This window comes from Homalodisca vitripennis, chromosome 2 (assembly GCF_021130785.1).
Source record: "Homalodisca vitripennis isolate AUS2020 chromosome 2, UT_GWSS_2.1, whole genome shotgun sequence".
NCBI lineage: Eukaryota > Metazoa > Arthropoda > Insecta > Hemiptera > Cicadellidae > Homalodisca > Homalodisca vitripennis.
The window spans coordinates 99,707,515-99,730,754 of NC_060208.1; the positions used below are offsets into that span (position 1 = coordinate 99,707,515).

The window sequence follows — 23,240 nt, forward strand, 5'->3', positions numbered from 1 at the left end:
TTTTTTGCCAAGTGAACCAGCTTTTCTCAACTCTTAAAACACATTCAGTACGGAACATACCATTTTAATCCATACTCAGTGTTTCATAATTTTTTCCCTAATCTATTTCTTTATTATTGTTCAATAATCTTATGAACGACAGGTGTTGTTAGCAAATAGCACAAAATATTTAAACTGTTCACAGGTGATGACTATAGACATTTAAGATTTTCTTAAATGTGTTCATTATGATAAAATACACTGTCATTATGTATAATCTCTTCTGACATGTTTGCTATGTTTACAGTAGTATTATTGCATGTGGTGTGATTTGCAGCAGCCCTTAGACACATAGAAGGAGTTCCCGGGCATGCTCTATACTGATTATTGTCTTTTCTTCTACATTAACAATAGCACGTCTTCTCTTAATCCTACCAAATCCACCCACAGGTGCCTTAATTGGTATGTTTTTATTTCTCGAACTAGAGGTACATCATTGTGTTGGTAGGTGTCTAAAGGCCTCATATTATCATTTTGGTGCCAATGTTATATTTATTATATAAGCAACTAGCAGTTACCCGCGGCTCCACACGTAATTTCGTAGATTTTGCACCTGTATGAGCGCTTCCAGTTCGAGTGAATTATATTTCCGGCGCTAATGTTGAGTATGCCTTCTTCCCACAATCAAGAAAATATTTTTAAAAGTGTATATTTATGGTCATTGTAATTTAGTTTGATGCTTGTATTTTTTTTTGTTTCATTGCTGATTTTGCCTCTTTTCTGATCAAGAAAATAATGAATAATGAAAATTACTTGTAGGCTGAGGTGTTTTGCGAACCACACAAAATTATGCGCACATGCTTATTAAAGACACATGCTACATGTACTTGTACTTTATTATAAAGTAGTCTAAAACTCAAGCTTTAAGTTCAACCAGAAATTTATTTAACCCAGGTACTGGTGATAATCGCTGCAGCAATGGTTTATCACTCAATAATTGGTGACCCAGCAATGGTCAAACATCGCAGCGAAAAAGCCACTTTATAGAGTTACTATCATGCTTTTTACGAAAGTAACGGTAGCATTCAATAGCAGATAAACACAAGTATTAATTAGTTTGAAGTTCGATACAAGAAGAATATTGTATTTAATTTTAATTACTGTCATTTCTTTGTTGTTGTTTACATATTGGTTAGTTTGTTTGTTTGTGTTTCTTGTTGCAAGTAATATACTGTAATAATAATTAGTATTTTGTTTCAAAATAACCCAAGTTTTGTAATATATGTAGGCCTAGGTTAGGAGTGTAAGTTTGTATTTTAAGGCAAGTTTTATTTATTAAATTTTACAAACATTATATTATGCATTTTAAATGGATATGAAATATTTAGATCAATCTAATGATGTAAGAGAGTTGTTAGAAAGTAAACTAGAAGATCATGACAGCAGTGGTGAATCTGGTTAGGCCTAGTGTAAGATATCAGTGCTTCAACTGAAACTAGGTTTATAATTGTACATTTTTGTAAATACATTTTTATAACAATTAAGTATATGTGTTCACAATACAAAATGTGTTTAGTACATAAACAAAATAATTTTTTTTTAACATGAGAAGAAAATTTGAACATTGCTTCTAACTTTGTAGGTATAGTTTGACATTTAAGAACATTTATCCTTTTCGGATTCATAAATATGATGAGTTATGCTACATAATTTTGTACTTGTACTTGTTATTGCTAACTCTTGATGTGATATAATACTTTTTCATTCGAGGAATAACTATTATTGATGCAATATAGAATGTTACCAGGGTAATGTCAATTTTCATTAAAAAATGCTCTGTTACAAGTTTTATCAATATGAAAATTTATTAAATAAGTCCATCAAACTATATATTTTCTAAAACTACAGAAATGTATAAATAAATTTTAAATGTTGGAATTTTTATTTAGTACAAATATACCACTTCTGTAGGTATTGTCCCACCACTTAAAACAAATATATATATATATATATATATATATATATATATATATATATATATATATATAAAGTTTCAAATAAAAAATAAACAAGGAATTTTACTTATAAAAGTATGCATAGTAAAAAATACAGATTTTAATGATAAAGATGATATAATACAATGCATAATCAAATAAATAAGTATTTCTTCTACTTTTATAAAATACCCTTGCAAAACCTGGAAAAGTGACCTTCCAATAGAGGTAATTTATTTGCTAGTTCTTGGGTTAAAGACAAATATATGTAATAATTTATCGCCTTCAAATAGTGTAATATATATTAACTGTCTCGTAATTGCAGTTTTTAATGTGTAAAACTTTTATCTTTTGCAGCATCGCCTAGTGGCGAATTACCTCAATGGGTATGTGATATAAACTTTCTTCTTGCGAAAATACATATACATACAAATTTTCATAATGATCAGTCTATATATATATATAGATAAGCATTTAGGAAGGCCATTTGGAAAATGTGAATGCAGGATTTCTTACACCATCAAAGGTTTACTCGGTTAATAAATCATCATGTGATCCTACCTATCGATGTGACTCTTGTACTCATATTTAATGATGAGCAGGGATAATAAAGAGCTATTAAATTGAATTAATATGAATGTAATGTCGAGATTCTCTGAGTTTTTGGATGAAGAAATAATATTTAATTGGAAAATTTAAATAATTGGATAGTTTAGAAAAAGAGATGTTCTTATTTTTGAAAGCAAGTTTTATCCACTACCGGCTTGCTAGACCTGACGTAGCTTCACCAGAGCCCTGTTAGCCGTCTCTTTGAGCCGTTCTCCGTCCCTCACGACGAGGACGAGGGGTTGGACTTAGAGGGACATTTCTTTAAGTTTCGTTTAAGGAACAAGACGAAACCTAAAGAAATGTTGACTAAGGTGGTGGATGTTTCAGGGGAAATCAAATGGGAGGAGAAAGAGGTTTTGAAGACGTGGAAAGAGTATTTTAAGGAACTACTGGAAGGAACAGAAAATGAAGAGGAAAGAAGAGATATGACAGAGGAGACAGAAGATGAAGAGGATTTTAGTATGTGCGAATTGGAAAAAGCGGTTAAAGAGATGAAAGAGGGGAAATCTGCGGGAATAGACGAGCTGACGGCTGAGATGATAAAGGCGGCGGGTCCATTAGGAATGCAATGGTTGTACAGAGTGATTTGGAAGGAAAAGAAGATACCAGAAGACTGGAAAATGGGAATAATAGTGCCGATTTTTAAGAAAGGCAATAAGCAAAAATGCGAGAATTACAGGGGAATAACTTTGTTGTGCCATACACAAAAAATTTATGAAAAAATACTGTTGCAGAAAATTAGACCAGTACTGGAAGAAACAGGAAGAGAGGAGCAATGTGGTTTTAGGAAAGGTAGGTCAACGGTGGATGCTATTTTTGTGATGAGACAAGTGTTAGAAAAGAGGTGGGAATACGGAAAAGATACAATGGTAGCTTTTATAGACCTACAGAAGGCATATGATAAGGTACTGAGAGAAAGGATATGGGAGAGTATGAGAAAGAGAGGATTGCGTGAGGGAATAGTAGAAAGAATAAAGAACCTGTACGGCATATGTAAAAACAGGGTAAGAATTGAAGAAAAATATACGGAAACTTTTAAAACAGAGAGAGGAGTAAGGCAGGGAAGCATATTGTCACCTTTCCTTTTCAATATTATAATGGATGAAATTATTCTAGAAGTACAAGGAAACAGAGGAGCAGAAGAACTTAAGACAATAGCATATGCGGATGACATAATGATATGGGAAAATAGGGAACGAGAGTTGAACAAATGGGCAAAAGTGGCGAAGAAATATGGTTTAGAGATGAACATACAAAAATGTAAAGTAATGAAAATAGAGAGAAGGGAAGGAAATAACAAAGACGTGTTAGTTGAAGGAAAAAGACTTGAAAAGGTGAAGGAATTCTGTTATTTAGGAAGTATCATAACAGATAGGGGCACAATAAGAGAAGAGATAGGAAACAGAATATGGAAGAGTGGAAAGTTTTTCAATATGGTGAAGAAGATTGTGTGGAGTTGGAACATTGGGAAAGAATCAAAAGTATTGATGTATAAATCTTATTTCCAACCAATTTTATTATATGGAGCAGAGACGTGGACGTGGACTAAAAATGATTTAAGCAGATTGCAAGCTGCAGAAATGAGATTTTTAAGAGGGATAGAGAAGACTACAAGAAGAGATAGAATAAGGAACGAAATAACCAGAGAATGATTGAAGGTAGTTTCACTGCAAGAGACAATGGAAGGAAGAAGAATACAGTGGATGGGGCATGTGAAGAGGATGGGAGATAATAGAATGCCTAGAATAGCACTGGAGAAGGAGGAAGGAGGAAGAAGACCAAGAGGAAGACCGAGAGGAAGATGGGAGGACCAAGTGTGGAAAGACATAGAGAGAAGGGGACTACAGAAAATACAGGTGGAGGAAGAGGAGACCTGGAATGATAGACAAAAGTGGAGGAGGCTGTGTACGACGACCCGTGATAACGGAAACGTCTGATGATGATGAGAAAAAGAGATAAATTTAAAATATTAATATATGAATGAGCTCACAGTTGGTGAAGATGTAGGACAGAGAAGCTTGAAGATGAATGAAAGTGGTTCAGGTTCTCAAACATACGGTTTGCACCAAAATCCTTGATTTTACATTTCTTATAATAACATTAGAAAAGAGGTTTCAATGGTGGTTAAAAAGTTTTCAGAGCATCCTTGTCTTCAGCGGGCAATAGCTGAAAACTTTAATACATATAAAAATAGTAATAATTAACCTGGAAGCATTCTGCAAGTTTAATTTTCTTATATACAACAGTTCAAAAATTAATATGGGAGTGGTAACTTTGTGATTCAATCCTGTGTTTTTATCCTTATTTAAATGTGAGTAAAAATTAGATACACCTAGGTAAAACCAAGTATGAGCACAGACATTCATAATGAATGCTATGTTTGAAATCAGGCTGGCGTTTAAAATAAGAGTGTTTTAAAGACTTCATGTATAATTAAATTGAACAGTACAAAATTATTAATACACCTTTACTGCTGATGATCGCTATTATAGGTGTCTTGCTGACCTCGTCGTGTGTAAGACTAACACCATTCATTATCAAGTGCTAGACTTTGTACACTCATTCATCACTTTTCCTGATCAAACCTGGCAGTCAGATACAATTACTGATACTGTCAAGTATTTTTAAGTTATAATTTATTGTAGTACGATTTGTTTGTCATTTCTTGTTTTAAAGTGGATAAAAATGGGTGAGAAAAATAAAGGAAACTTTTGAGATCCTAATAACCTAACCATTAGTGTAATTGTGATTTTGATTCTGACTCACTGTATAAAGACTATTGTATAATAGTGGCAATAGTTGGAAGTCAACAAGTAATTCTACAATGAAACAGGGGATGAAGACAGTGACAATGATGGATAAAGTACCCATCCGTCGACAAGCTTCAGTACTTCAACCCAGCCTGCTATATCTAACAGCCTACTTTTAATCACATCACATTAATTAAAACCTCAAATAAAGTTATCTCTGGCATCAGCTAGAGCCACAACTAAATCCTTCACAAAATTTAAATGTTCCTTCTTTCCCATTCCACTGGTTTGTGTGAAGAGAAATAGTTTGTCTGAAAATAAATCCTTAAGACTATTTTATATACTTATTGATGATGTTTTTCTAGAGTATATTGTGAATCTATTCTGTAAGATTCCATAACAGTAAAATCTCGAATTGATAATTAAAGAATTTTACATTTTCATAATTTGAAACATTCTTAGATCTTTTGTTTCATACAAGAATACTTAAAATGCCATATTTTCAGATGCATTGGAGAACTAACAAACTCCTTTAAATTTATTTTAACAATACCAAGTTACAGGAATGATTTTCTAAATTTCATACTGTTTACATTTGATTGAAAATTATGATTTTTCTGATCACCTATAGAAAATGAGACAACTAACTATTTTAATAATACTATGGATTTTAATAACATCTACCTGCCCAATAAGGAACTGTCTTTGGATGAATTGCTGGTCTTGTTTGCTGTTGAAAAATATAAAATTAACAAAAGACATTATTAATATGGAATCAAACTGTATCTATGACTGAAACCTAACGGCACTCTATATAGTTCAATGTTTTTAACCAGGAGAGTAAAAAAGTTGTTCTGCGTAAGTTTTCTGAAAGGTTTAAAAAAGATCTTGCCAACAATTTTTGTTCAAGTATTTAATTTCAGTTATTTTTCACTATAATGGATTTTGATATATTAGTTAATAATTTTTTAATAAACTTCCAACATTTGTTTACAAAATATTTTATTGTTTCATTTCAATTTTACTTGTTATCTAACAGTCTATAATAAAGTTAAAATTATACTTTTTACAACAGTTTTTGTTGTATTTAAACAATGTTTAAAAATGTAATACTTAGGCCCACTAAGTAATAATTGTTATGACCGCTTTCAACATAAAATATAGGATATACCCTTAAAACCACCAATAAGGATTTTTTCTACCACTATATATTACAAATTGAGACCCAGTCAAATAACCTTGGAACTTGTTTAATATTTCAGAAATGCCAGAAAAAGTGTTGATTTAATCTGTAAATTGGTTTTTCAAGTCCCGAAATTTTTATGTAATTTTTCAATTCTAGGAAAAGTTTGTCCTGATTAATTTAATCTGGGTCTTTTAACGTTTAAAAAATTGTATTTATATTTTTTTTTATTTCAAGGAGCAATTTTAAGGTTGTACGTATAGAATGGTTTTTCTACCCTTTATGAAAAATTTGATATTATTGTTCAAAGGTCTGAGTCTAAGATTTTTATATACAGGGTGATTCAAAACTAAACGGCAATCTCTCGGGAGCTTATTCTATAGCTAAAAACAAGTAAAAAAGTTCATATAACCATATGCCCGGAAACGCTTCGTTAGCGAGTTACGCCTAGCGAAAGATTTCGCCCGGATTTCAGAACCCTTGGTGAAGTCAGGCCGTATAAAAATGGTAAAGGTAGTTACAAAGATACAAATACGATTGTTATTTATGTTTTTATATCTGACAAATTTATTAAAATTCGTCCCAGAGCTGTAAATGCAATACTTTCAGAGATATCACGTAAAACACAAGAATTGGTGCAAAGAAATAACACATTTTTGTGTTTAACGTAAGATTACTTCCATAAATGTTAAATAAAGGTCATTTTTTTCTTAAACAGATTTGTAGAACATTTAATTCTGAAAAGATTCATGTGAATTACTTAGGAAAAACATTAATAATAGGTATTGAAATTTAGCTTTATTTAAAAATAAAACAGACGCACAAAAATGCATATTCTTATCTGCATAAAATATTAACTAATGTTTAGGTTGTGAGTAACAGCTGATCATTTATTCTAGACTGAACATTAACATAAAATGTATTTACCTTTATAAAACTGTAATAATCACCTATAATAGTTGCTCAAAGTGTCCTCCGTTGTTAGCAATGCACGTTTTCGCACGACGAATCCACTCTTTTCTAGCGCGTTTCATAACGTTTGGAGCATTCTTGATAGTTTCTGCCGCCTCTGTAATGCGATTACGTAACTCCTCTATGGTGTTAATCCGTTTTGAATAAACAATTGACTTCATCCAACCCCATAAGAAAAAGTCTGCTGGCGTGAGGTCAGGGGAACGTGGTGGCCATTTTACTGGTCCATTTCGACCAATCCATTGTCTACCGTATGTATCATTTAAATAGTTTTTCACATCATTAGAAAAATGTGGAGGTGCTCCGTCGTGCATAAACCATGCATTTATTCTGTTTTGAACAGGAATATCTTCCAAGAGGGTAGGCAGGTTTGTTCTTAAAAAATTTAAGTACGCTACTCCATTAAGTCGATTAGGGAGGAAAAATGGACCAATCAAATTATCACCCAGAACACCAAGCCATACATTGACTGAAAATGTATGTTGAAAATGCCTCGTCGCAGTTTCATGTGGGTTGTCGTACGCCCAAGTATGGGTATTACGAAAATTTACAATTCCATTTCTAGTAAAACAGGATTCATCAGTAACGAGAATACGCCGAAGAAAATACTGATGTCGTAAACAATTTCTTCTTAACCAGCGGCAGAACATCTTCCGTTTATTAAGATCTTGTGGTAATAAGTCTTGAACACGTGTTATATGGAATGGGTACAACTGTGCTTCATGAAGTGTCCGCCATACGCTTGACTGGCAAATATTTAACTGACGTGATAATCGTCTGGTGCTTGTGGTTGGTGATAATTCTACAGCATTTATTATTGCTTGTTCATTATTATAGTTCCTTGCGCTACGTTGACGACCAGTATCTATTCGCTTCGGTTTAAAGCTACCAGTTTCTCTAAGTCGTCTCTCCACAGCTTCAAATGTTTTGCGATCAGGTGTTCTTCGATGTGGAAAAGTATCACGATATTCCTGAACTGCAGCTAAACCATTCTTGTTAACTTTGCCGTAAATCAGTATCATGTCCGTATACTCTTCAAACGAATACATACCATTTACATTATCTGCCATTATTTACTAAGATAATTACATACACTTTTATAAAAATATTTAGTAAAATATTTTAAAAATAAATATTTAATAAAATATTTTAAAAATAAATATTTAATAAAATATTTTATACACTTGTATAAAATATTTCCAAATAATCACAGGATCTCACAAAATACAATCTTCACACGCCACAATACAAAAACCTCCATAAAGGTTATTCAAATATTACTTCATGAACTTAATTGTTGATCAGCTGATATTGCCAACCTTTGCAAAGAAAATATGACGATAAAAAGTGTTGAATAAATGATCAGCTGTTACTCACAACCTAAACATTAGTTAATATTTTATGCAGATAAGAATATGCATTTTTGTGCGTCTGTTTTATTTTTAAATAAAGCTAAATTTCAATACCTATTATTAATGTTTTTCCTAAGTAATTCACATGAATCTTTTCAGAATTAAATGTTCTACAAATCTGTTTAAGAAAAAAATGACCTTTATTTAACATTTATGGAAGTAATCTTACGTTAAACACAAAAATGTGTTATTTCTTTGCACCAATTCTTGTGTTTTACGTGATATCTCTGAAAGTATTGCATTTACAGCTCTGGGACGAATTTTAATAAATTTGTCAGATATAAAAACATAAATAACAATCGTATTTGTATCTTTGTAACTACCTTTACCATTTTTATACGGCCTGACTTCACCAAGGGTTCTGAAATCCGGGCGAAATCTTTCGCTAGGCGTAACTCGCTAACGAAGCGTTTCCGGGCATATGGTTATATGAACTTTTTTACTTGTTTTTAGCTATAGAATAAGCTCCCGAGAGATTGCCGTTTAGTTTTGAATCACCCTGTATATTGGCAGAAAAACTCCCTCTTGTTGGTCTTAAGTGTTTAAACCTTGCATTTTCATTTTAAAAGTGTTTGAAAAGCTGAGTATGAGTTAACATATCATATAATTTTTCTGAGTATTCAAATTCAGTTTATAAACTTTAACATTGAACTAAAATAATCTTGAAAAAAAAGAATGTTAGACGTTTGGTTTATGCCAAGAAGTTTTTTTTATTTCTGCTTTTTAAAATTGTCATAAATGGGAGGTTACAATTTAAACATTTTAAGATGTGGAGGGAGTGTCACTGTACACTTCAGGAGATAAAGCCCAAAATATTTTGTTGCCTAATACAACATTTAAAATGTCTTGAAAAGCTGGAAGATGTATTTTATTATTCCTTTGGTAAGTGATTTACCAAACAAGTAAAATTTAATTATTTCTAATGTTTAAAGTTCATTTTAGTAATTTTGGATGAATACAACATATAGACCGTTACTTTTTGATATTATCACAAGAGGGAGTTTACATTTAAAATTTTATTTGTAAAAACCCTTATTTTGTTTGAAAAGGAGAAAGATGACCCACGTGAAAACATTATTTTAGAGTTAGCGAACATTAAAAATTATCAGTGGTAGTTTTATTAAAGTTATCTGCATTTATTCAAGAGATATGAATTTATGGATAGCTGGTTTACAGTATATTGATAAGTTTACCAAGTGATTTAAACTCTGTATAAGTAATAATCGTTTGAACAGCACGGTGATGACTATCTTGCATCATACTGCCGTCACCAGTATCTTGTGGTGCATTACGTTGTAGCCAGTTCCTCTACGATAATTGGTAAAGGTGAATCACTACCACCTGTTTATATTTGAATGCCATAATGTCTTTGATGAGTGGATTAGAATAGATCAGATCACTTACAATTTTGAGCAGTTTGGAAGTGAAAAGTCAGGAAAACAAACACTACGGTTATGGTATACCTGTCATCTTGAATTATCTACCTACTCCATTTACAGAACTGTATATGGTTAGCAATAAGTTCAAGTAATCACATTTGGAAAATAATAAGACAATCTTTTATAAGACCTTTAATCACAATTAATCACCACAGAATATGTTCCAGTTACATTCTAGACAGTCTGTCTTACACCCTATATCACAAATCTACGAAATAAACATAAAAAGCACACTCCAGGAAACTTATATCAATAAATATCTTAATATGACAAATGTAATCAACATTTTCCTAAATTAAAATTTTGACAAATCTATAAGCATAATGAAATTATTAGATCTAATATTGCCAAATTATTATGTTATTGAGTATATAATTTTGCATGTGAGGTAATGAATATCTGAAAAAAATGACAAATTAGATTATAATAATGTGCAAAACAAGTTTTACACTTTAATCTGATTATATTGAATTGACAACATCTACAAGAGAGGACAGCACTGATTGATGTTGCAGTTACTGCACAATAGAAACAACAACCCCTGTACATTTTCATACAAATTTAGTCAACCACCATACATTAAATCATATTCTTATATAACATTAATGGCCAAGACTTAATTACAATTTGAAATTCTACATAAGACAAATGCAATGAAGAAAATCGTATAAAATAATAAAGCTATATTTTTACCATTTATTTGTAAGGAGAGCTAGAATAAATAATGTTACTTTAGTTACACATTAAAGAATTGTTTTTTATAAAATACAAATCTGTTTGTCATCTAAATATTTTCCAACTAATTCTAGTTTGTGCATGTTGAAAATTATATATTAACATAGTAAACCAAAGACAAGTTTCTATATCAATTGTATTCAAGACAACACTTTGAATATTAAATTATAGGAGATTACTTTTCAGTCTTATTTTTTTAAATGTTCATTACATGTAGCAAATTGAGAATGCTCTGTTTTCATTTTTTTTCTAGAAAACAATCAATGTTTATAATTCATCTGATTATAAAATTTATTACAGTCCAATCATAAATCTTCAAAACTCAATACAAGTTTTTTGACCACACATTCTTTCAACCATTCTTAGTTTCTGTGATAGCATGACTTTTAAGAAGCATGTTTTACCATCAGGTTATATCTTGCTTAGTCGATTTTTGTTTTACAAAATTTCAATCAAAATAATAAATCTTGACAATGCTATGTAATGTAAAATCTTTACACATGAACTCAATTTTAAGATTTTCTCAATCACTGCTTCAATAAGCCGAATTTAGCAAAACGGTTCTTACATAAGTACAGACATGAACCTGCTGGTTATATAATGTACCCACATCAAAAGCCATTTTAAGGGCCTTTGATTACTAGATACAAAAGCCTTGTAGATTTGTTATATTGATGACATTTTATTTTGGTCTTCAAATAAAAGATGTTTATCTAACTTAACTGCTTAAAGACATATATAAAACTAAGACTTACAAACGGATTAAAAAAGTGCACACAAGAGCACTCACAACACATGCAGAACCACTAACAGATGGCAATGGTTGAGTTTAATATATATTTTTTTGGAACACTCCAAACTTTGTATTTCTAATTTTGAATTAAATTATTGGGTTTTACACAAACCATTTTTAAATATGAAGTTATTATTTTTTTAATATGATATACAGGTAAACAGTATATAATTGAACAGGTAATCGACTAATAAACTACAGTGTTCTAAATAAATAATATATAGAGTTTGCGAGTGGAGTGTTGAATTTGGAAAGCACAGTTTTAATTTGAATGTCTTTTATAAGTTTAAAACTTTGTTTATCTTTTAAGACAATGTTGTATGTAAACAATAAAAGCAAGCAGCCATATCTGAGATACAAATCAAATAAACAAGTCTATGACAACAAGGGATTATATGAATGGTTATAATTTGACAAGACATTGAATGTTTTGAGTTTTAATTTTGTATACAATTTAAATAGTCATACCTACAATAAGTATGCAATAAAATATAACAAGAGGTATAACTTCATTACATAAAAAATGATTAACACAGAAGTTAGGTGTTTGACGGGTTCCAAATATTTAAAAAAACTTTCAATAATTTAGTATGGATACTTAAGCATTTTATTACATGAATTATATAAAGTAAAGTAATATTGAGTTCTAAATCAAAATTATAATGAAGGAAAAAGTTCAAGATAACTATTCATCTCTATTAGTAGTAAGTTAAAATTGTTTGGACAAGTTAAAACACGTGGTGGAGTGAAGGATCAGAGTTCAGGTTGAGAGTGATTTAATAGACAAAGAGAGATGACTAATGACCCAATTGGCAAGGCTCATTTATTCTCCTAAGGCCCTAAATCACATTATTAGAAAAATTAACATAAGTAAGAAAACATGTCCAGAAAGGTTGGAAGCTGGACCACATGGTAGGCATGGTTATTATATGTAACCAGGACGGGAATTATAAGAGGGATTGTTTTCCTAACACGAAATAATTTTACTTGTTGATTTTGAGTAAAAAGTCATCGTTTTGCTAGAAAGATAGTATAAAATCAACGAGGGAATTTGTGGTTTTTCAAGTTTTCAAAATTTTACTCAAGTTTTATTCAGAATTTAAAATTTAATTACAAGATTTTCTTTGAATAATCTGGAAAAATACTTGCAAAGTTTGGAATTCTTCTCACATCAGGAATAGTTAGAGAAAAATAATATTTTATTTTAATTTCAAATAAAATTAACAGATTGCTGTAATCATCCTTTTAATTGGCCAATTTTAAAATAACATACAACTTTTTTTGGTGTGAGGACAGGAAAACATTTATACATATACATTAAATGGATACTTTCAAGTGGACTTATCCGTTAAATAATCCAAGCTTGGGGCAATCCTCAACCTCCCAGCTTTAATGTTGATGAAATCACTAAAACTGTACATTTCTGATTGTCAAATAAAAGTGAAAAATATAAGTAGCTGAAAATTTTTATTTTAGATAATAATTATGAGCCAAAATTGAGTTGTAGTTGAAATGAAATGAAATATGCCTTTATTCAAGAGGCGGAGTTAGGGCTATTTAGCCCTCTCTACCACTCAACCTCACATAATATACAGATATATATACATATTTACATTTAATGACCTTAAAACTATAACAAATTCCATTTTAAATTTAACCAAAATATATACTACTATGTGATAATTAAAAATAAATTTAAATTAACAATTGACTTTATAAATAATTTCTTGTTATTGCTACATTCATTCTCTCAAACACACAGCCTGACCACAAGCACGCCACGAGCACCGCCACCCGTCACCCCTACAGACCGCCCAGCAACAAGTCCCTGACCCCCGCCCCAAAACGAGCTCGATCTTCTATAATACGGATATCATCAGGAAGAGAGTTCCAGAGGCGACATGCCTGAACAGTGAACGACCTACTGAAGAAGTTCGATCGATGAACAGGAATTGAGAGTAACGTGGATCCCCTTCTCGTAGGTCGCTCACTTATATCGGAAATAAATTTGAAATTTTCGGACAGGTAAACAGGTGACTTGTTTCTGATAACTGAATGTAGAGTTGAAAGAATGTGAAGTTGTTGAAGTTTCAGAAGCGATAGCTGTTTGAAAAATGGAGTCACATGCTCATAACGTCTGAGATTGAAAATAAATCTGATACAATAGTTTTGAGCACGTTGAAGCCTGTCCGAAAGCTCAACAGTCATGTCACTGATCACGGCGTCACAGTAGTTGAAGTGTGGCAGTATGAGAGTTTTAACCAGCATAACCTTGACACTGAATGGTAGATATAAAGCAAAACGCTTTAAACTGTGAATGCCAGCAAATACTCTATTACACGTTATCGTAACCTGGTCATTCCACTTAAGACTTGAGCTCATAGAAAGACCAAGATTTTTTAATTTGTTTTGAAAATTTAGTACGTGGTTATTGAGTTCAAGTTTTGGTGCAACGTTGAAGTCCAAACGGTCGATCAATCTTGGGTTTCCCAATACCATTGCCTGCGTTTTGTCTTCATTTAATTTCAGCCCATGTTTATTTGCCCAACAAGCAATTGGTTCAATGTCTTGATTGAGTAGAACCATAAATGTGCTCAATTCATCAGGCGAACAGTGTACGTAAATTTGTAAATCATCGGCATAAAGATGAAACTTAGAGTGCCTTATAATAGATGTGACGTCATTAATATAAATTGAGAACAATAGGGGTCCAAGAACAGAGCCCTGTGGAACACCCCGTGTTACGGTTTTCCATTCAGATATGTTTTCCCTTTCTTTGACCCATTGCTGTCGCCCAGTAAGATACGATTTGACCCAGTTAACACACTCATCGGAGAAACCATACTTCTTCAATTTGATGAGGAGAAGGGGGTAATAAACACAGTCGAAGGGTTTGGAAAAGTCAAAAAGCAGTAAAATGGTGATTAGTCTCTTGTCCATTGCCAATCTGATATCATCGGTGATTTTAATTAGGGTTGTGGTGGTGCTGTAATTAGGCCTGAATCCAGACTGGTATTTAGATAAGATGTTATAGGTATTCAGATAAGATGAAATTTGTTGATGTACCACTTTTTTCAAGGCATTTGGAGAGACAAGGGAGAATACTGATTGGACGTAGGTCAGAAGGGGATTGCGGATTAGACAATTTTCTTAACGGACGAACTAGAGCATGCTTCCAGTTTAAGGGAAAGACAGAGGAATTTAAAGAATAATTGAAAATGACTACTAAAACAGGAAGGGTGATTGGCAATGTATCTTTCAGAAAGCGCAAAGGTATGTTGTCAGCCCCAACTGCGTTGCTGGTCATCCTCGTGAAAGCCGCAAGTACATCAGCCTCACTCACAGGTGTGAAAGAAAACTGGCGGCCAGCAGCTTCCCGAGGAGCAGCCTCCAGCTCAGCAAAATAATCGCTAGCTGCAGATATATTAACAGGGATATTAATAAAGTAATCATTTATAATATTGAGGTCAAACGGAACAGGTGGACTGATATTGGATTTACCCACACCAAGGTCTTTAATTTTACTCCACAGTGATTTAGTGCACTGAGGCTCTGAAAGTGTTGTGTGGTAAAATCTAACTTTGGCGTTACGGATTTGCTGCTGCGTGTGATTCCTAAGACGTTTATATGCCTCCCAATCTTGAGTGGATTTAGAACGTTTAGCTTTTCTGAAGGCGGAATCCCTTTGCTTTTGCAAATTTCTTATGAAATCATTCATCCATGGAGAGGGGACTTTGGTTACTCTTTTAGGGGCATGTTTATCAAATAAATTAGTAAGTAAAGCATTAAATTTTATAACCATTTCGTCTACATTATTGGCAGTGGTTACTTCATGCCAGGGTAAAGCAGCAGCATCTGTGAGAAGTGAAGCATGATCTATGTCCCTGTATCTGCAATATTTGATAATATTGGGCTTATTTTTGGGGGTATGGAGTTTATAGGCACAAAAAATTAGATCATGCTTTGAAAGTCCAGGGGCAGGAAATTGTCCGTGGTGTGCAACGTGGGTCGGGTCAGAAACAGCCATGATGTCAAGCCACGTGTCGGTTGTAGCAATGTGATGAGTGGCCTGAAGTGGTAGCAGAGACATGTTACATGACTGAAACATTGTGGTCAAAAAGGTTTTTTCATATGTGGTAGGCCCTAACAAATCGGAGTTAAGATCACCCATGACAATGACATGACTGTAATGAGCCATAAGATCGATGAGTGTGTGTTCAAATTCGGCAAGATGGCCGGTATTGGGGGCCCTGTAACATGCACCGACTAAAACATGCGTCCCATTGACACTGTAGTTGCTGTTACTGCAAAAATGCTAGAGTAAGAAATAGGAGTTTCCCTAGATTGATGAGAAAATCCCCAAACTGATCACAAAATTGTTAAGTCCACATTTCTTGAAGAGTTAGACAAATATTGGTCAACGAGTAACCCCATTCTATATTATGGGGTGTACAGAATCTCAAAGTTGCTGTATTTTCTGTTTGCTAATTAAATTTCCTAACAATCAGAATATGCGACTATTGCAAGAAAATTTTACTCAATTCATACATAAAATTAATCATTCTAAAAGTTATCTGACAAATGCAGTAACCTAGTGGAGAAACTGAAAACTATATGTGATGTCATAAATGAGATGACACTGTCTCATGTATTTGGTACATAGAGTACTACCTGGTTCTGGTTCCCACTCCTCTAAGCAGGTCTATTGGTTAGTGGACTAAACTTGTATTACATCTTTAAAGCTGATCCACATCATACACCAGTAAATAGAATAAGTCTGTGGGTTTTAAAGTGATGTACTATGTTAAGATTAAATCTGTAACATAGCCTACTCATCACATGCATATTACAACTTGCATCTCATTTAGTCTTTTAATTGTCAGGGTGCAGTATAACAAGTGGCCACTACAGCAATTGAATCATGTATACAAATGAAGGAATTATTAATATACATAAGTAACGAATCCCCAATATAACTGAAACCAAATTACGTTATATGTATTACAAATTACAGTATAGTTCAGTTGTTTTTGTATTTTAAAAAGTAATAATTAAATAAATTAGCATTGTACTTGTGGCCGCCAGTCATTACTCTAATACCATACACTTGATTTTACTTTATTTAAATTAATTTGGAACAATAATGTTGAACTGATTTACTTTATAAGATTTTTAGATTGTATTAAACAATATTATTTTCAGTAAAATAAAAACAGCTAGCGATTATTAATATCTATAGGTCAAATGGTTTTATATATTCAACAGTTTAGATATTTATAATCGATAGTAGGTTTGATTGACGTGGTGGCCGCTTATTATACACCAGCCATTAGTCTTACATGCAAAGGATAGATAACAATTTATGATTACAGTGCAGTGCATCAACATAGAAAAATATACCTCCTGATTAATTTAGACTGATGAGTTATACAACAAAAATAAATACTCAAACTTAATTTAAAATTTTGCAATTTTTCATGTAGCCCATTGTAAATCTACACTGCAATTATATGCCTAGCCTATAGAAACAAGCTAACCTACTAATTTTCTTTTGGATGAGTACCAAATTAAAAATAGGACTATTCTGAGCATACTGTTTACCAACGCAGTAAAAGTCTTGATTATTCCAACCTGGGTTAACCTGCCATTATAAAAAATGTACAATGCTTTAGAAAGTGTTTACGGAACACTGTGGTGGTGCCACACTACTTACTGGTTGTTGTTAAATCGAGCAATAATGTTACAGAACGCATAGCCTTTAGCTGGGTAGTAATTCACGAAATGTATTGCATGATAAAACAACTATAATTAATCGATATTGAGTTTTTCTAAAAATTAAGATATTGCTAGTATAGGCTTAGATGTATCCCAAGTTTTTCTGTATCCGAGACAATATAGATAGTTGTAGTTCTGTTTAGCTTGTTTAAACTAAGCATTAATAGTATAATACCATGAATTAGTCATACTTGTTGAAAACATAAAATCAAATTGTGATACAGCATCACAATTTCAACAAAAAAAAAAAAAAAAAACCGGATTAAAAAATTTAGTTTGGTTTGCAATTCAATTCCATTTCTAAATTCTTAAGGAGAAAGCCAAATCAATAGATTCATGTAAAGTTATAATAGATTTAATATCACTTTGTACAGTTTTCCCATAATCTATTCCTCAATTATTCAAAATTTAACTATATCTTATTTGGATTTTATTAAAAACATTGACTATTTCAACTAGCCTATTTATAATTAATTGACATTAAAGGTTTTAAAAATAAAAAGTTACGCTATAATAATTAAAACTAAGTTATCTTACTTATGTCACTTGAGCTTCCTCTGTCACATTACTGTCATCTGTGGCCAATGACTGGTCATTGTTGTGTTCATCTTCTTCGTCAGAACTATTAGAAATACATTCCGAGTGCAGTGTATACGAATCTGTGGTGTACGAGTCAGAATCTTCTTCCCCAGTATAGGTTTCTTCACTGTCTGTCTCATCCAAGTCAATTACATGAGCCTGATCATTGCCTTGGCCTAGCAAAGGTACAGCTTGCCTTCCTGCTCTGCCCAGGTCAATGTTTATCTCCAACTGCATCCTGATGTCCAGTACCATGAAGCCTATAGCTATTAAAACTGGTAGTCTCACCCTCGATTTCCAGGCCAAATGAAAAAGGAACATCAACCCTGTCCTGAAAGGACCCCTAATCCCACCATATTTACTTGCAACCAGATCTATCATGATTATTATCCAACTAATGTGGTATTTGATAGTTCATATGTAAGTTTTTATCTGGTTGCAGTAATCAGAAAGAAAATATCATCAGTTGTGTACTTGTTATGTTACCTATTACAAATTTTAATTCATTGGATACACTTACTAACGAGGTACTAACTCCTATAATTTCACTATTACAACAGCAAAAGTTAATGAATTTCTAATTCACTAAAAGTGAATCTACAATGAATACATGTAGGACAATCTATATTCTGTAATTGTTAAAGGAATTAGTCGTGAATTTGCAATTCCACTCATCATTCACATCCAAAATAACAGCTAACCACTAAAACAAACCATTTCGTATTCCGACCAAGTCAGCTGTTCTTGTTTATTGTCAACAATATTCTGACGGTTAGCAAAAGTTTACAGCATGACCAACATTCAAAATAATTGAAAGTATAAAGCTATACGTTCCGTAGCATAACTATCGGTACATGGTGAGTTCATACAAACAATTAATGATTACAAAGCAAGCTGTTCTTTACCATCAATAATAAATGCATTGTAAAATCCTCCAGTTAAGTCATGCAAATTCGATTATAATTAGGACAACTGGCCTTTGTCTTTGGAAGAATAACAACATTATTTTTTTTTGTATATTGACAATGGGTTATTTAAAAGGATAACAGGTTTTCGGATATTTGCCACCGTTATATAAAATATATGTTTAAAGTGTGTTTTGCAACAGATGTTTCAAAGTGAATACGTTTGTTTCTTGAAATTACAATTTATAAAAGCAACGATATATTTACGTTTTTTGTTTTGTTTATGCAGTTCAACATATTTAATCGGCGATCGCATACTATTGCAAGATAAATTTGTGATTCAACTTTTCCATTCGCATCGTAAACACGCGTTCTTTTGGAGCGGTCCCCTTAGTTAGGTATTATTAAATTTTGTAGAGCATAATCACTCTCATAATTCTAAAACAATAAATTACAACAAAAAGCTCAAGAATTAACTAAATTGTTGAAACGGGTTTTTATTTATTGCCAGATAAGTGGAACCATTTACAACACTTTTCACAAGAAATAGTCAACTACGTCATCGTCAGTAGATTGGTTACAACTAGTACAGCTATCAACAATCATAATAGGATAAATAACATAATTTTTAATTGAGATAAAATACAAAAGACCTGAACGCCTATCGTCAATTATTGAACATGCAGATTATTGTTCTTTAATTATAGGCTGTAGTACTAGTATAAACAAGATTTTATTTCACTAACTTAATATAAACTAAGCCTACATTTTGCCTATCATACAAATACCAAGCAATCTTGATTAGGTCTATTGTCAATTAGTAAAAAGTAAACAACTTCTTATTACTTGAAAGTTAACTAACTAGTTATTGACCTTTTTCTGCCTGCAAACCAGGTCCAAGCCAAATAGATGTAAAACAGCAATTAAATCTTAGGAAATTAATTTATTGTTACCCGGAACCTGTACAGTACGCGCGCTGAAGGTTCGGCCCTGTCGTTGCCCTACTAACCAAATAAAAACATTGACTCTCCAATGATTCGTCACGCACGGCAATGTTTAATTCTCGCTCGACAATCAACTTATGGTTAGACCAACTTCCTGTACAAATAAAATTCTGAAACTTCGCAGATCTATTTTCCTGTTTATGCCAATGCTAATGGATGTATTAAGTTTTAATGTCTTATTACTTTTCTTCAATAAAATATATTTTATCATTAACTGTGCCAAAATTGTAATACAAAAAAGTTTGTATGTGAGGATTTTTTTTATTATTTGGTCAGGGAACTTTCACCTGCGGGAAAGTTTTTCTGAACGAACTGAAGTTAATTCACGGCGAATCTCCTTAATCAGTGTCTTTGAAAAATCACAAGCCGCGGCAGTTCTTTCTAAACATTTATTTATAGGGATTCGTTCATCATTAGATACTTTCGACTCATTTGCCATGAACTCACTAATCCTCCATATAATTTCTCGAGCCTGGCTTCTCGTAGTTTTTCCTCGAGCCACTTTGGAAACGTATCGGGCCATTATACCGACTGAGATGATGAATAAAAACAAAACTACTAAAACTTGTAATATAACCTTAATAGCAAGGATAATGTTTTGATTCTTTGGAAATGTATTTATTATTCGTTTTCTATAACTTCAGATTTTTATATAAATTGTTATCCTTTCATAGATATTAATTCTGTTATCTTTTTTTTCTTCTAAATATTTTATTCTTCATTTGTTGTTGACTGGTAACTTACGGATGTTTGTTTTGATATCAATTAATTATGTGCTTGTTTGTAAGTAATACGTAGCTCCTAGTCATTCATTAGTTTATGCATATTAGCCACCACTTGTAAATTTTTCATTGTATATTTTTTGATGTATTGGGTTTCTTCCGTTGAAATAAATAAATAAAATGTTAAATAATTTGTAACGCCCTACAACTACCAAAATTCACTAACCTCACTACTAACTAAACTAATGAATTGTTTATAACGCACTTAAACCACTTATCCACTTCTAACAATAGTGAATACTCGACTGTGAGGGGGAACAGGGACAATAGATATTCAGCCTGCAGCGGGCCAAACATTGGCGGATGTCTGCAGAACAGTTGTTATATCGGGCAATCCACCCGTCCCCCGCCGTGGTCCGCTCGGTTGACTCGGAGCCGAACCTTCACCGCGCGTACTGTACCTAACTAGATCCTACTTGACCAAATAACTTATTTACAGACAAGTCAAAACCAAGTCCACCAATATTGTTCAGTTTTATTTACAGAATCAAATATACTGGGTGCTTCAAAAAAAATGTATACACACATTGAACTTCCATAGAAAATTTATTTACCGTTCTACAAAGTAAAATTTCAGGAAATTAGAAAGCTTAAAGTCCAATGTAAATGAAAAACATAAACATAAACGTAAATAACAAATAATGTTAATACTGTTCAAATTGGTGACCTGCAGCATCAACACAATTCCGAGTACGAGTCACCACTGATTCTGTACATCGTATTAAAACGTCCAATGAGATTTCTCTACACACAGCTTGAATCTAATTCCAAAGAATATCTAGGTTACGTGGTTTACGTTTGTACACCTCATCTTTTACTGTGCCCCATAAGAAGAAATCCAGTGGTGTAAGGTCTGGAGAGCGTGCTGGAAACTCGATTGGCCCCCTGCGTCCTATCCACTGGCCCGGCAAATTTTGATCCAGGTAAGCTCGTACGTCCCTGTGATAGTGCGGCGGGGCACCATCTTGTTGAAAATAAAAATTATCATTACCATATAATGCACGAATGGCAGGAAATATGGAATCAGCAAGCATTGTTAGGTAATTAATACCAGTTACAGTACCTTCAAATCGAAAAGGTCCAATGAGTCCCCTTGAAGACAAACCACACCACACATTTACACCAGGCAAATTTACAGCTTTTTCAATTGTAATGTGAGGATTGTCTTCAGCCCAGTAAACACAAGTTCTTCAGCCTATTGACAGTTCCATTAAGTTTGAATTGGGCTTCATCCGACCAAATGATGCTACCCATAAATTCCGGTTCACGTATCACCATCTCCTGAACCCATTCACAAAATTGCAACCTTCGATCTGGATCGTCGTCACTTAGCTGTTGCACCAGCCTTGGAATGTAAACACGATACTTGCCTCTCTTCAGAATGCGTAGCACGCTGCTAGCACTTACATTACTTTCACGTGCCCCTTGCCTTGAAGATCTGTTAGGAGAGCGTTGAAACAGTTCCAAGACTGCCGTTGAAGACTCATCACTTGTAGCTGTTCGAGGTCGACCTGAATGACCTTTATGCACATCACACACTGTTCCATGAACTTCGAATTTGTCTCGTATGCGTGTAATTGTTAATCTTGAAGGTGGTTCTGTATCATAATCCCTTCTCCACTGTCTTTGAACTTCATTTACATTCTCAAACTTCCAGTACCACTTGATAACCTGCTTATGTTCTTCAAAACTCAAACGTACGTCCGCCATGTTGATATTACAAATTCCAACTAACAATATAACATAAAGGGACGATTATGCTGCCACCTGGCGATGAAATATAACATTAGCCTTGTAGAGCGGGAAAACTACGATAGTTTAAAGTGCGTATACATTTTTTTGAAGCACCCGGTATATTTTAAGTGTTTTGTTTTTAATTATTGTTATTTGGTTACAATTTTGCAAGTAGGGTTGCTTAATTTATAAACATAAAAACTGTGCTCTTGGTTCAGAGTATTTCAAGCCTCGGCTGGGATTTTCAGTCGTATTGCAGAAGTGCAGGTTTGTAGGGACAACGGTGGAATAAAGAAAGTTGTACCACAGACAATGGATACGTTTCTATACGTTTCTATAGAAACGTATCCATTGTCTGTGGTTGTACCGAAGTAAGACAACTATTAGCGTGTCACAAAGTATTTAAGAAAGTCAATAATTTAGTCCTGCACCTTTCACGATAAAATAGTTGTTTTACGTTACCTATTGAATATAAAGCCACATTTAAATTTTAAAATAAAACGTTTTACTCTGATAAGTATACAAGAAATTAGTGGCAACTCTGATAGGTTTTTTAGTTTTGTAGGTCGGTGTCGAGGAATTGACGCTGCTAACG

At 32.9% G+C, this 23,240-nt stretch overlaps 1 protein-coding gene across 1 annotated transcript; it reads right to left on the reverse strand.

Annotated features, from left to right (window-relative positions):
- Positions 1 to 17,980: 17,980 nt before the first annotated feature.
- Positions 17,981 to 18,977, reverse strand: LOC124354429. Its single transcript, XM_046804873.1, has one exon. The coding sequence runs from the start codon at positions 18,599 to 18,601 to the stop codon at positions 18,179 to 18,181; it is 423 nt and encodes a 140-aa protein (XP_046660829.1). The 5' UTR covers positions 18,602 to 18,977; the 3' UTR covers positions 17,981 to 18,178.
- Positions 18,978 to 23,240: the final 4,263 nt, after the last annotated feature.

Excerpts from the sequence above, each read along its gene's own strand:
- LOC124354429 (XM_046804873.1), bottom strand. The coding sequence starts at position 18,601 with ATGATAGATCTGGTTGCAAGTAAATATGGTGGGATTAGGGGTCCTTTC.